At 43.6% G+C, this 15659-nt stretch overlaps 2 protein-coding genes across 2 annotated transcripts in view; one reads left to right on the forward strand and one right to left on the reverse strand.

Moving 5' to 3' along the window:
• Positions 1-9522, reverse strand: part of Kdm1a (lysine demethylase 1A) — a 63885-nt gene extending 54363 nt beyond the window's left edge. The window contains 2 exon segments of the mRNA XM_047559882.1: positions 2041-2206; positions 9014-9522. Of these exon segments, the coding sequence (XP_047415838.1) occupies positions 2041-2206; positions 9014-9364 (517 nt within the window). The 5' untranslated portion in view covers positions 9365-9522.
• Positions 9523-11817: 2295 nt separating this feature from the next.
• Positions 11818-14576, forward strand: Tex46 (testis expressed 46). Its single transcript, XM_047540681.1, has 2 exons — positions 11818-12009; positions 14277-14576. The coding sequence occupies exons 1-2, from the start codon at positions 11818-11820 to the stop codon at positions 14574-14576; spliced, it is 492 nt and encodes a 163-aa protein (XP_047396637.1).
• The last annotated feature ends 1083 nt before the right edge of the window (positions 14577-15659 follow it).

Raw genomic sequence — 15659 nt, forward strand, 5'->3', positions numbered from 1 at the left:
AATCAGCAGCTTCTTGAGCAATGAAAGGTATCTCAGTCACAGATGTACAGCAAAGACAGAAGGAAAGAAAGGTAAGAATCAAAAGACTACAGAAGAGCAGGGGAACGGAGGGGGAAAGGGAAGGGATGGAGGTAAGGACAGAAAGAAGGGAAGAGAGGTAAACACCTAAGATTTTCACACAAGGAAGAAAAATCAGTCATAGGAAAGTACTAGGCTGGGGTTGTAGCTGAATGGTAGAGCACTTGCCCAGCACGGGCAAGATACTGGGGTTGATTCTCAGCACCACATAAAAAAATAAATGAAGATATAGTGTCCATTTACAACTAAAAATATTTTAAAAAGAGAGGCGCAGGGGAAATGCTGAGGTACAAAGAAGGCTACACTTGCCTCAGAACATTATTCCCAAAGGTAATGTGCCACTGAGGCTAGAACCCTTCCAGCAAGGAGTGGTCCAAAAAAATCACTTTCAGACAGTTTTAGAAAAAACACTCTTAAAAAAACAATGACTTTTGGGATGAATTGAACCCAGAATCTAATCTTCCAAATATTATTTATTTATTATATTTTATTTCAATCCTATAAATTAGTTTTGTTTTTAAGAGTTTTAGTCAGAATTTGTTTAAGCTCTAAACCTGGGTTTAAATCAACACATAATCCTCTCAAGTGAAGTGTCAGTACTGATACTACTCATTTTTAAAAAACAAAATAAAAAAATTTTATAAAGAACTTAACCTTTATTTTAATTTATTTGTTTTTATGTGGTGCTAAAGATCAAACCCAGTGCCTCACCTGTGCTAGGCAAGCACTCAACCACTGAGCTATAACCCCAGTCCACAGAACAATTTCTATTAATTTATAACATCATAGAGGAGAAACACCTTTAAAAAATAAGAAGCTAAATCAAAAACTAAAATTCATCAAAACATGTCCTAAGCCTATGAAAGTAGGTACCTATGAAAGCCATGCAAGGTACAGCAGATGGGGTCTGAAATAAGCATTTTGTTTTAAAAAGGCACAGGACTAAAAGAATTGGTGAGGTAAGTGGGCCTGAAGCTCATGGAAATTATTTTAAGGAGAGGTACTTAGTAAAACTTCAGTCAAAAAGAGTTAATAAAATATCACTAAAGGCAGACAATACAAAAAATTAATTTTTTGCTTTTGCTTCATCTCTCCAAAACAGAATATTCTCAGAAAACTAGGTCTCAGGGCTAGGAATGTTAATTAAGAATTCTTTAGGGCTGTTTGAAATTCTGACACAAATACTATAAATTTCAATCATCTTTTCATGGTATAAGAAGCTTGAATTTAATATGAGTTTAGATTCTCTTCATTGTATTCTCTAATAATATTCCTTTGGTTGAAGGGCTCAATAATGAAACTACAGGCAACAAGGCCTTTTTCCTTTGCCTCACAACGTAAAAGGCACTTCTTCAAACTGATTCACACCATGAAGGTTTTATCAAAACTCCATGTTGTAAAAGTACAAGAGTTCTTTTGTTTGTTTCTTTCTTTCTACCAGGAACCCACAGGAACTCTACCACCAAGCTACATCCCCAGTCCTTTTTATTTTTTATTTTGAGACAAGTTCTTGCTAAGTTGCCTCACTGAATTGCAAAGACTGGCCTCTGATTTGCAATTCTCCTACCCCAGCCTCGAAGCAGCTGGGGTTACAGGTATGCACCATTGCACCCAGCATAAATGTACAGTTTAACCAGACTAATGTATAAATCATTGCATCTTTAAATTCTGAGAGCTGTCATTAAGAGGACTGTCATTAAGAGGTTCTTTGGATTTGGCATTCTGTGTGTTTTCTCCACTTTTTCCTCCTCCTTCCACCACCATTCTTTACTTTCCTCACATACGCCCGCGCGCGCGCACACACACACATATCCGCACATACATACAAAGACACACAAGGCAAGAGCTCCAATATCAGAGTACAAACCAAAGATAAAGACAAATAAAATTGCAGAATAGGAATAAATCCATTTATTCTTATCTATAAGAAAATATAATCTGTGGTTGGTTGCTTCTACTTACCAGATGGTTCTTCAGGCTCACTTTCATTTTCTTCCTCAGGTGGGGCTTGAGGGGGTGGAGGGGGAAGTTTCTTTTCCTTCTCTGCTTTAGCATTTCTTTCTTCTTCTGAATAATACTCATCTTCGGAGAGGTTGGCCAAACTTTCATCCATCTCTCTATACTCTACCTATGTGGAGATTGTACCAGGAAAAATACAATAAACATCTAAAACTGGGGACTCTATTTGGAACCATTAGTGAATATGAACTGCTTTAGAACTCCAAATTGTAAAGGAAATAAGCATATAACAAGGAATAAGCTTATAAGTAAATATTAAAAATAAAAAGCATAATGAAACAATCATCAAGTCAGGTTTAGCCTGATTTATAACTTACATAATTGCACTGACCAATTCAAATCACTGACTCTGAGGCTCTCTACAACTCCTAAAAACTTTTTTCAATGTGTATCACACTTAAATATTGGAAGTTTCAACAAAAGACTAAATTAACCCTCAGTTACATAAAAATAGTTAACTAGAAAATCATGTCTATTTAATGCTAAGCCTATGCTCCTAACTATTCCATGGAAAAACAGCAAAAGAATTACAGAAACCAAATGAGGGGGAGGGGAGGTAAAACCTGTAAACCTATAAATAACAACAGTCAACATAAAACTATAAAAAGGTGAATTGGCTTTAAAAAAAAAAAAAAAGTACCTAGGAGAACTGAATGATGAACAAAGAATAAATTACAACAAACTAAGGAACAAGTGACATGGAAATCGAGGATACAGGCCTTACTACTAATTCATCCTTTGGTTATCCAGAACAGAGAACTAGGCCATTAGCCCGTGTACACACTAAAAGGAAGTACTCCTGGTGATGTATCACTAGGGATCAAGGAGCGTAGGCTAGGGAAGATTGCATTATGGACCTGTTGTCCAAAAGTGTAACAGTAATTTTAGAGTTGCCAACATTGAAACACGGTCAAACTGTCGCTAGATGCCATGAAGTCACAGAAACTATAGTTCTCTGATTATTATGAATTTAATAAGAAAATGAAATGAATAAAATAAAAATACATAGATACAGAGATCAAGCAAAGATAACATGGTTTCCACATATATGAAGAGTCCTATGGATTATGGTGAATGTAATCTATTTTAGTTTTCTAAATGTCTTTGAAATAGTTCCAGATATCTGACTACTTCATGTTGCCTTTTCTTCTTCTTTTATATGACGTGAGCACAGAGTTTGGGGGACAGGGCAGGAAGTAGAGGAGGGAAAAGAATTTAACTGAAAAATGGAATTGAGTTAGAAAATGGAAACAAAAATTGGGGATAAATTGACAAGTACTCTAGGAATCTTAATTTAATATATGGATTGAATATTGTTCATCTACTCAAATACTGAACACTGAGTACATGGCACAATGGAGTAAACAAGTACAAATGAGTGTATCCCTACTTTTTTTTTTTTTTTTTTTTTTTTTGGTACCGGGGATTGTAAGCCAAGGAGCACTTAACAACTGAGCCACATCCCCAGCCCATTTTTATACATATATTTAGAGACAGGGTCTCGCTAAATTGCTTGGAGTCTCCCTTTGAACTTGAAATTTTCCTGCCTCAGTCACCAGAGTTACTGAGATTACCACCAGTTACCGAGATTGCAGGCATGAGCCACCAGGCACGGTGCCACACCACTCTTAAAAAGCTGAAAACCTATTTGCAAATAAATGATCCTGATCAGGTAAACATCCCATCTCACAAAGGGACTTTACAAGAAAAACTCCTTAAACATAAACAAAACTAAACTTTATTCTAATAGAGAAAAACTTTTTTGGGGGGGTGGGGGTACCAGGAATTGAACTCAGGGGGGCATTCCACCACTAAGCCACATCCCCAGCCCTATTTTGTATTTTCTTTAGAGACAGAGTCTCATTGAGTTGCTTAGCACCTCACTTTTGCTGAGGCTGGCTTTGAACTTGAGATCCTCCTGCCTCAGCCTCCCAAGCTGCTGGGTTTTCAGGCATGCACAACCATGAGTGGGAGGGAAAACAGTGAAGAAAAAAGGTTTCAAAAACAGGGGAGAGAAAAAAATGTAAAAAAGTGTTTAGGGGCTGGGGCTATAGTTTGGCGGTGAAGTGCTCACCATGCACGTGTGAGGTACTGGGTTCGAGCCTCAGCACCCCATAAAAATAAATAAAATAAAGATATTCTGTCTATCTACAACCAAAATATTTTTTTTTTAAAGTGGAGTATGATATTTTGTCTCCTTTCATCCTTCCTCAACAGTGCTTGATCTCTCTCTTCCCTCCAAACGGTCAGTGTTTTGATCTGCTCATCAATCCTATTCATTCACTGACGGCTAAAACACTCTTGATCCCTCCCATCTATATTGTACCTAGACAAAACCCATCTCCACTTAAACTGATTTGCCCACTGTTCCCAACATTCAATTGTTCACTCCAGATTCTCTGCTGCTCCTCAAACCACTTTGTACTATATTTCAAGCATTTTTCACTTCCTTTTCTCCACTGGTAGTACTTAATTACTAGTCGCCCACTTACTGTGTGCCAGACATTGCAATAAGCATTTTGTTTACACACACTGTATTGAAATCTAACAAGCTCACAAGGTAGAGGGTTTTTTTCCCCCATACCTGAGAAAAGGAATCATAGGAAAATAAATTAACTCCAAAAGTCCATCCTTCTCCAGATTATTTTCTAAATTCCATCATGTCAAGGCCTAACTCAGGTTATGATGCTCCTAAAATCCCAAACCAATTCACCAATTTCAAAACTTAAATATTTTGCCATAATTTTAGCATATACCCACCCAGAAGTGAAATTATTATAAAACTAATGAAACTTAGGCTTCAAAAATCCTCAACTGCATGAACCCATTCCAATAACCTGAAATCAAATTTTGATTATGCAATAATTGTTCCCAAAACAGATATATCCCCTTCATACACCTCAGAATCCTTGAAGCACATCTATCTAGTCTCAGCTTGCTTTTTCACTCCTTAAATAGATACTTTATCCCTTGAGGTTCTTTTCCTCTGTCTTCCAAAACTGGCTATGAATGGGTAACTTTTCCTAGGTCCTTGCTTGTTAGTTGCTTACCAAAATGAACACATAACTAATTTTTTTTTTTTTAAGTCTAAGAGCTAATCTCAATGGAAAAACAGTATAACCAGAACTAAATAAACTCAGGAGAATTACAAGACAAAAATCTTGTCAGCATGCCCCAAATTTATCAATAGATTCAATACAATTCCCAATCTACATCCCAACTGCCTTTTTTGGGAGAAATTGATAAAGTGATCCTATAACTCATAAGGAAATGGAAAGAGAACAGCTAACACAATCTTGAAAATAAGAACAAAGCTGAAGAGCTCACACTTCCCGACTTATAAAACTTATTAAAATGCTAGAATAATCATAACAGTGTGGTGCTGGCATAAGGACAGAAATACAGATCAATGGGATAACTGAGAGTTCAAAAATAGGTCCTTACATTTATAATCACTCACCAAGAGTGCTGACTACTCAATGAGTGGAAAACAGACCTCAACAAATTGTGCTGGGGCAATTCACATGCAAAAGAATGAAGACAAACCCCTATCTCAACACAATATACAAACTGCAAAAGGATCATAGACCTAAATGCAAAAACTAAAGTTATAAAACTTTTAGACAAAAACACAGAAGTAAATCCTCCTATTATTAGATTAAGAATGGTTTCTTAGCTGTAAGACTAAAAACAGGGGCTGGGGCTCAGTGGTAGAGTGCTTGCCTAGAACGTGTGAGGTACGGGTATGAATCTCAGCACCACATAAAAATAAATAAATGAAAAAAAAAAGTTAAAAAAAAAAAAAACTAGAAAAAAAAAGATAAATTGAACCTAATCAAGATTAAAAATGTGTGTAACCAGAATGAAGAACACTTACATCAAAATAATTTTTTAAAACAATCCAAGGATTTGGGCTGGGGTTGTGGCTCAGCGGAAGAGCACTCGCCTAGCACTTGTGAGGCCCTGGGTTCGATCCGCAGCACTACATAAAAATAAAATAAAGGTATTGTATCCACCTAAAAAATTAATTTAAAAAATTAAACGCTTTTCTCTCCTCCTCGCTTTCTACTGTCTCTAGGGCGTGCCCTTTCTCTTTCCTTTCTCTTTTCCCCTCATTTTCTCTCTTACCCTGCAGGGAAACACTGTTTGCTTAATAAACTCCCTTATGTGATTAAAAAGAAAAAAAAAAAAAAACAAGGATTTGAATGGACGTTTCACATTTCACCAAGACAGATTATACAAGTGGCCAATAAGCACATAAAAAGATGCTCAACATTATTAGTCATTAGGGAAGTGCATAAGAAACCACAATGAGATACCACTTCACACCCACTAAAATGGCTACACCGAGAGACATAAAAGCTAAAGATATGAAAAAATTGGAGCCCTCAAACATTGTCAGTGAAAATGTAAAAGAGTGCAGCTGTTGTGGAAAACTGGCAGTTCCTCAAAAGTTAAAATGGAATTACCATGTAACTTAGCAATTCTACTTGAGGACATACATCCAATAACGCTGAAAAACATGTTCACACACACACACACACACACACACACAAAAAAAAAACACTGTGAATGTTCATGGTCATGATATGCAGAATAGCCAAAAAATGAAATAGCCCAAATGTCAATCAGATGGATGAACAAAAGGTGGTATATCCGAACAATGAAATACTATAACACGGTTGAACCTCGAAAACATGCTACAGCCAAATACAAAAGGCCACATATTATGTCACTCCATATAAAATGCCCAGAATAGGCAAATCCACAGAGTAAGGAAGTAGACTAGTGGTTGCCAGGGGCTGGAGACAGAGAGGTATGGGGAGTTACTGCTAATGATACAGGTGTCTCTGGTGAACAACTAGGACGTTATGAAACTGTGGTACCAATTTGTGGTACCTAATGAAAATCATAAAAACCACTGAACTGTACACTTTAAAATGGTGAGGCAAGGCACAGTGGCACACATCTGCAATTCCAGCTGCTTGGGAGGCTGATACACGAGAATGGCAATTTCAAGGCCATTCTGGCAACTTAGCAAGACCAAGTTCCAAAATAATAGAACACCTCTGGGTTCAATCCCCAGTGCTGCAAAATAAATGAAAATAAATACAATGTTGAATTTTTTTTAAAAAAATTTTTTAGTTGTAGATGGACACAATATATTTATTCATTTTTTTTTTTTAAATGAGGATGGAACCCAGTGCCTCACACTTGGGAGGCAAGTGCTGTACCACTGAGCCACAGCCCCAGCCCAAAAATGTTGAATTTTATCACATGCAAAGGATGTCAATGAATCTGGCTTTCTAACAATAAATACCACATGCTTTCTGGCTATCCTTTCTATTGAAAGGGCAAAATAAAATCCTATTGGGCTTCTGTTCTCCATTTCAGAAAGCTGAGGTCACCAATCTCTGCTTTTCCATCCTACACTTTGGTAAAAAGCCCCCAAATTTTTCTTCCAAATTCTTTTTATGCAGCTCTGGTCATATTTTAGAGAAGTCTCCCAAGCAGGCAGCTGAAACTAAGGGCTCTCAGTCTAGGTAACATTCATCTCAGGAAGCTCATCTGTACTAACTTGGTATTTGCACTTTAAAAATCACACACAGTAGCTGGGTGTTACACCCCACACCTATAATCCCAGAAACTCAGAAGCCTAAAGCAGGAAGATTACAAATTCAAGGCCAGTCACAACAACTTAAAGAGATGGATCAAGGGCTGGGATTGTGGCTCAGTGGTAGAGTGCGGCTAGCATGTGTGAAGCACTGGGTTTGATTCTCAGCACCGCATACAAATAAATAAATAAAAATTCATCAACAACTAATAAACATATTTTAAAAAAGAAGAGATCAGATCAATCTCCAGTACCAAAAAAAAAAAAGAATGTGTGTATATACGTGTGTGTGTGTGTGTACAGTTGCTGGGCACAGAGGCACGCACTTGTACTCTGTTATTCAGGAGGCTGAGGAAGGAGGATCTCTGGAGCCCAGCAATTGGAGAGCAAGCAGTCTAGACAACACAGACGAATCTCAAAAACAAAGAAAACCCCACAGATAATTTTGTAAGTGCAAATTACACAAGCCGTACAATTTTATTTCACATATTTATGTACTCGTTTGTTTCGTGGCGCTGGGGATGGACTCCAGGGCCTCCACACAATGCTAGGCAAGTGCTCTACTACTGGGCTACATCCCCAACTTGGTTTAGATATTTATTACATTCACATCAATTTCCGGTGAAGTGAAATCTTCAGAAAAACCCAAGCCTATGCCCTAATAATGACCCGGTGCCCTACACACTATTAGTGGTGTCCCATGTGGTCCTTTGTTTCCATGATACCCTGTCACAAGCGTGGGGCTCACATGCCAGTTCTACCACTTATTTAGTTTTGCGATTCGAGGCGAGTTACCTAAAGTGGGTGCCTCTGTTCACTCATTCCTAAAACGAGACTGCCGGTGTCGAGCAAGAGGACGACTCGGCAGCTGGCACACGGATGCTCGCACCGTTCGGGATCGCGTCTCTCTTCTTACACTTGCACCGACTGCACAAGACCCACCCCAAGAGGGGAGGATTCGCACCGAGTCGGGAGTCAAATCAAAACCACGCACTCTGGGCAAACCGCAGACGCTCAGGCAAACAAACAAAAGTTCCCTTCTTTTCCGTCCCACGGCCAAGGCCATTTCTGGAGCGTCGCGCCCCATCCAGTCCCTTGGCCGCTCGACCGAGACGCCACCGACCGGCTGAGCGGCATCCAACCCGGCGGCGGCGGCCAAGAGGGGCCTCGGGCAGCGCCGCCGCGGCCCCGCGCCGGGAAGCCATGTTTCCCGGCCCCGGAGGTGGAAGGCGGCCGGGAGCCCGCGACCCTGCTCCCGCGCGGCGCCCCGCGTCTCCCCGGGAAGGCGGCGCCGGGACTCACCTTGGCCCGCTTGCGCCGGCTGGTCCGTCGTCCCTCGGGAGTCTCCGCTATTCCCGTCTCCATGGGGGTCGCAGACCCGGGCACCACCGTAGGCCCGGCCTGAGGCCCGGCGGACCCCGGCGGCTCGGCCAGGCCCCCGGGGGGCGAGGCCCGCGGAGGCTCCTTCTTGCGGGGAGTGCGCTCCCCGGCCGCCCCGGGCCCGACCTCGGCGGGGCCCGACAGGCCCGCGGGCGGCGCGGACACCTCGGAGCCATTCTCGGCGCCGCCCGCCGCCCCGGGGCCCGCCTCCGTTCCGGCCGCCGCCGCCGCCGCCGCTGCCGCCGCGGCCGCGGCCTTCTTGCCGGACAACATCTCGGGCCGCCGGGCCGCCGACGGCCGCCGGAGCCGCTCGGTCTGTCGCTCCGTGGGTCCGGAGCCGCCGCGCCGCGCCTCACACTTCCCAAGCGCCTCCAACCGCCGTCGCGTACGCACGCCCTGCGCGCGCTCCCACCGAGTCGGGACAAAAAGGTCCCGAGCCGCGCACGCGCCCGGCCCCTCCCCCGCTACCATAGAGCGGCGGCCTTGCGGCTAGAGCGACGCCGCGGCCAGGAGCGCGAGGCTGGCCTAGAGCGCCCCCTCGGGCTTGGGAGTTGCACCCTGCACCGTCGGTGCTCTGGGCCTTCCTGGCCCAAACTGCACAGCGAAGGGCCACCCTTTCTTCGCTCCAGAGACTTGGATCATTCACTCCTTCCTTCGCCCACTCATTCGTCCATTCAGCCAGCACTTTCTAATGCGCATGAGTTCTTCTTTCAAAGAACTTACCGTCCAGCGGGGGAAGACACAGGGAAGTGTGACTGGTCGAGGGCCTTTTAATCACGCTCGTCCCGCTTGAACTGGGGAAGCGTGAAGGGCACTCGAGCCCAGTGGGGAGAAGACCCGGAGAAGTCAGGAGACCCAGGGTTGAGTCCAGACGGAATTGCTCCTCATCCCCAGGCCGTGGCTCCTGTCCCCTGCCTCTGGACCCCTCCCCATTCCTGTCGCGGCGCCCCTCGCCTGCGTCCACCTGCAACCTCCTCTTCTGCTCCCAGTACAGTCTTTCTAGGGATGACGATGGCGGCGGGGGCTGGTGGGTTTTTCATTTAATGATTCAGGGACTCCCTTGCGGATCCAACGGAACAGTTCATGTGTTCTTCGAGCTCTTTCCAGTTGTTACACAGATAAAAACTTGCTCCCCTGCCCCCTGTACTGGGCCTTGAACCCCACAGCCCTCTCCCACCCAGCATTCCCATCTCTTTTTAAAAGAATCCCCCCCCCCCCTTTAAACAGAGTATCATTGATTACTCAGGCTGGCCTTGAACTTCTGGTCCTCCTGCTTCAGCCTCCCAAGAGGGAATGCCAGCATGCCACACCATACCCGGCTATACATGTGCCTTTTAAAATTCCCCGTCTCTTCAAAGTATGGTTTTCAAAATAAAATTATACCATTTCCATAAAATACAAAATCTGATTTAAAAAAAAAAATCTATCTCTAGGAATAAAATCCACTCAGTGTTCACCTGGGTTAAGAGTGGGGGTTGGCCGACAAAGGCCAGGAGGGGATTTCGGGAAGATGGAAATGGTTTCCAGTTTGAATGGAGTAACGGTGACAGGAATATAAATATTCATCACAATTTATTGAAGGACACATGTAAATAGGTGTATTTATGTGAACTGTACTCCAATGAAGTTAAATTCAAAAACAAAAACAAAAAAACTAAGCTAACAGGAAGGAAAAAGAAAATGAGGCAACTAAGTCCAGGAAGAATAAGAAAGCCGTGCGGGGCTGGGGCTGCGCTCAGTAGCAGAGCACTTGCCTAGTGTGTGTGAGGCCCTGGGTTGGATCTTTAGTGCTGCATAAAAATAAACAAAATCAAAATAAGGCATGCTGGCCATACACAACTACAAAAAAAGTTTTTTTTAAAGCTATGCATGAAAGAAAATGTAATTGCAGTACAACATACCGTGGCATAATAAACACAGTGAATGAATACTGTTTTACCAAAGTGATAGACTTATACCGAAAGAATGCAGAAAAGAGATTGGAGGGGAGAGGATGGAGAGGGGCTGAGGGCCGGGCTGCTGAAGTGGGCTGGGGGGGCACAGCATGGGAGCTGAATCCTCACCATCCACCCCAAAATGATAGTAGTGTGGTGGAGAATTCAAGAAATAACAGTAGAAGCATACTCTTTAGAAATATCAAGGTAAATGCCAATGAAACTACTAAAAGATGGAGAATTGGTTATCTGTGGGAGTTGGAACTTGAGGGTGGGAAGGGGAGAGGCAGGCGATTGAAACTCGTTTGTTTTAAACCCTGCGGGTCTACCTGACTTGTTTGCACATTTAGCAATGTGATAAAGCTTGAGACTTGATTTTTTTTTTTTTTTTTTTTTTTTTTTTTGTACTGGGGATTGAACCCAGGGACACTTAAACCATTGAGCCACGTCCCCAACCCTTTTTTTATATTTTATGTAAAGACAGGGTCTCACTGAGTTGCTTAGGGGCTCGCTAAGTTGCTGAGGCTGGCTTTGAACTCCTGATCCTCCTGCCTCAGCCTCCTGAGCTGCTGGGATTACAGGCGTGCATCACCTGGCTGTTGTGAGGCCATCATGAGACAATGCTTGCAAACTGCCTGTCAAAGAGTCTGGGACCTCAGATGTAGTTAATATTGTTGGGTGGCATCTGGGTGGGGGGAGGGGGCTAATTATGACTCAGGAGTGGGTGGCTGTGACTCCTGTCATGGAAGGGACTGAGGCAGGGCCCTGGGGCCCGCGTTCCTCCACGCCACAATGTTGGGGGAACTGATATTTGTTTTCCGGAGTCTCCTTACCCTCCTTGCTTCCTCGGGCACCATGGGAGCCGTGGTGGCTTGGCTGATAAGCTATAAGCCAGTTTTGTTTGGGTTCCTATTCCTTCTGCTGTTGCTTAGCAACTGGATGGTCAAGTATGAACTCAAGCCCACCCCCTCAGAGCCCTGTAAGGTGAGCCAGAGGGGATTTAGCTTCAGCTGAGGGTTATGGGATGTTCTGCTGGATTGTGGGGTGGGGGACAGGAATGGTGTCAGGATAATGGGGCAAGACTGAGGAACTTAAAACTGGTCTAAGTCCCCGTTCTGGGGCTTCCTTTTAGGTGGTGGTAGATAAATCACGTCGCTTCACAAAGCCTCAGTGTCCTAACTAGAAAATAGGGACCATGTATACACTCCTACTTCATGTTTGAAGTCCACCTGCTTCAACAAAGGGATGGGCTACTCTAAGTGGAAAGATTTTAAATGGATAGAGATACATGTATCTACATAGATACAACTCTAAAATATAGTCATGAAGACAGAAGAACTGCACCTAATGTAATTTGCAACATTGTGTTTATATAACATACACCTGAAGTAATCTACTTAGAGTTTATTTTGGCTCAGGGTTCATAATCAGGCAGACCCATCACTTTTAAGTCTCTGGGGGTATGGTAGAGGATAAGGCCCCCAGTGACCTGAAAACCTCTCACTAGGACCCACCTCTTAAAGATTCCACGATCTCCTAATAGCTGGGGACCAAGTATCTAATATGCAAGCCTTTGGGACACATTCCAGGTCTACAGCAGATGCCTTTAATATAATGCCGTATAAGGTGGTGCATGAGTGTAATCCCAGTGACTTGGGAGGCTGAGACAGGGAGACTGCAAGTTCAAGACCAGGCTTAGCAACTTAGTGAGGCCCTCAGCAACTTGGTGAGACCCTGTCTCAAAATTTAAAAAAGGGCTGAGGATGTAGCTTAGTGGTAAAGCAGTCCTGGGTTAAATTCCTAGAACCAAAAAAAAAAAAAAAAAAACTAAACAAAACAATATCCTACATTGTTTATAGATGCATATGTGTAGTGAAGTATTTTAAGGCAAGAGGTCTCAACCTGGGCACTGGTGATATCCTGGTGGTATAATTTGTTGTCCAGTTATCTCTGTGCATTGTTAAAAAGCTTAGCAGCATTCTGGCCTCTACCAAGAGAGGCCAGTATCACACCGCTCACCCTGTTCGTGACAACCAAAATTATCTCCAGATATTGTCACATGTCACAAAACAGCCACCCATTTAAAAATGCATGGGGCTGGGGCTGTAGCTCAGTAATAGAGCACTTGCCTGGCACATGTAAGGCACTGGGTTTGATCCTCAGCACCACATAAAAATAAATGAATGAAAATAAGGCATTGTGTCTATCTACAACTAAAAAAAATGTTTTTAAATAAAATAAAAATGCATGGAAAATATATGTACTAAATTCAGGATTTATAGCTGGGTGCGGTGGTGCACACCTGTGATCCCAGCAACTCAGGAGGCTAAGGCATGAGGATCACAAGTTCAAGACCAGTCTCAGCAATTTAAGGAGACCCTGTTTCAAAATAAAAATGAAAAGGGTTCAGATGTATCTCAGTAGTAGAACACTTCTGGGTTCAATCCCCAGGACCACAAAGAAAAAAAGTTAGGATCACAGTTGAGCAGATGATGTTCAGGGGTTGGGGGAGAGAATATTCTAGGAGAGATGCCCATAGGAGATTTCGATTCCACTTGTGATATTGTACTTGTAAACTGGTGTGGGAACACAGATATTTGTTATAATAGTTTCTTTTTTGCATATCTGAAATAGTATAAAATGTTTTTAAATACCAGTAGTTTGTAGTTGAATCCAAAAATAAAGGTAAGGTGTTATTTTTAACCGGGGTGAAGAGGACCAGCAAAGATTACTGAGGCTTATAGAGATAAGAGCATGCCATCAGGGCTGGGGTTTGTAGCTCTGGGGCAGAGCATTTGCCTAGCATGCGTGAGGCACTGCATTTGATCCTGAGAACTGCATAAACATAAAATAAAGAAAAAGAAAAGAATTTCATCCAAAAAGTTTGAAAAAAAAAAAAAAGATCATGTGATCAGAGGACTGAGACTTGGCAGTTGAAGGTTTCATGGGGCCTGACACAATGCTCAGAGAGGCATGCTGGGTAAACAAACTCCGGGGACAGACATATTGGGTTAGGGACTTGGTGTCTTCTGCAACTGGTAGATTATTCCATGAACCAAAGGCAACCAAAGGATCTTGGGAGTTTGGGGTCTGTGTGACCTTCCCTTGCTGGGTCCCAATTCTTTCACTCCTTCAAAGCGGCTCCCCTTTGAGGCAGGTGTGAGAGTTGATTGGGGGAGGGCTTGGAGCAAGAAGGGATGCACATCAATAACCAGGTTTTCCCCTTTTCCTGGTGGTGGGGAGCTTAGGAGGAGGCAATAACACCCAAGACTCCTGAATGCAAACCCATCAACAACGTGACCATGAAAGCTAAGGAAGTGGAGAGGCTGCACGCCTGCTTTGCGCTCCAGGACAAGATCCTCGAACGGCTTTTGTTCAGCGAACTAAAGTTGAAGGTCTTGGAAAATCAGATGTTCATCGTATGGAATAAAATGAATCACCATAAGCGGTCAAGCAGATATCGGACTTTCCCCACGAAGAAACACAAAACGAGGAGGCACGAGTCAGTTTTCTCCATCCTCTCTGATTGTACTTCCAATTCCCCCACCTAATGAGACTGAAGTGGGCTAGCTTCTGCTGATGTTACCTTGACTCAGTGTGTTAGTCTGTTTTTTGTTGCTGTGACAAAATGCCAGTGACTGGGTACTTTACATAGAAAAGAGGTTTGTTCAGCCCACAGTTCTGGAGGTCCAAGAGTATAGGGCTTATATCAGCTTCTCCTAGGGCCTCATGGCAGATGGCACATATGGCAGGAGCAAAAGAGAGAAAGAGAGAGAGAGAGAGATCACACGGTGAGAAAGAAAGTATGAGAGAGCACCGAGAAAGTTGAATTTGCTTTACAACGAACCTCTCTTGAGGTAACTGATCCAGTCCCCCAAGATCTAATCCACTCCCAGAGAGGGGCATTAATCCCTCTGAGAGCAGTGTCCCCAGCGACCTGATCACCTCCCACTAGGCCCAGGTCTTGGAAACTGATTCCCTGGAGGCTCCACCACCTCCCATGGAGACTGAGCCTCTAGCACATGAACCTTTTGGGGACAAACCATACCCAGACCCCAGCACTCAGTAAAACCCAGGAGGTTATTAAAAATTCTCAGTGAGTCACACTGGAGAGGTACCTGGGAGAAGGAGGGGGACAGACTGAAAGGCCATTGCTGGAAACTGAGCCTCTACAGTCAGTCATCCTGCCAGGTAGACAGCCATACGGTCAGACCGGGCTCTGGGAACCCCTGCTTCCTCTTATAGAGCCCCCTCTACCCTGTGCAGGTCCTGATGCCTGTTACCCTGGGGTCTCCCCACTGCCACCTCAGCCCCCACCTGAACTCAGAGGCCAGTGTGAGCCCTGCCAAGCACAACTCTGACCATGCTCCATGCCTACACCTGAGTCTTGCTTGCTGACAGAATAAAACCCACACTCATTCTCCTGGTGTTCATGTCCCCCGTGACCTGACCCCTACCCAGCCCTTCTTCCCCTACACATATTTTATGCCAAACTGGGCTGGGTGGTGCATGTGTGTAATTCCAGCAACTCTGGAGGCTGAGGCAGGAGGATTGCAAGTTTGAGGCCAGCCTCAGCCATTGAGTGAGGGCCTATGCACCTTAGTGAGACCCTGTCTCAAAATGAAAAATAAAAA

This window comes from Sciurus carolinensis, chromosome 1 (genome assembly GCF_902686445.1).
Source record: "Sciurus carolinensis chromosome 1, mSciCar1.2, whole genome shotgun sequence".
Lineage (NCBI taxonomy): Eukaryota > Metazoa > Chordata > Mammalia > Rodentia > Sciuridae > Sciurus > Sciurus carolinensis.

Excerpts from the sequence above, each read along its gene's own strand:
- Tex46 (XM_047540681.1), top strand. The coding sequence starts at position 11,818 with ATGTTGGGGGAACTGATATTTGTTTTCCGGAGTCTCCTTACCCTCCTT. Across the intron at positions 12,010-14,276 it reads CCCCCTCAGAGCCCTGTAAG|GAGGCAATAACACCCAAGAC; the intron begins GTGAGCCAGAGG and ends GGAGCTTAGGAG.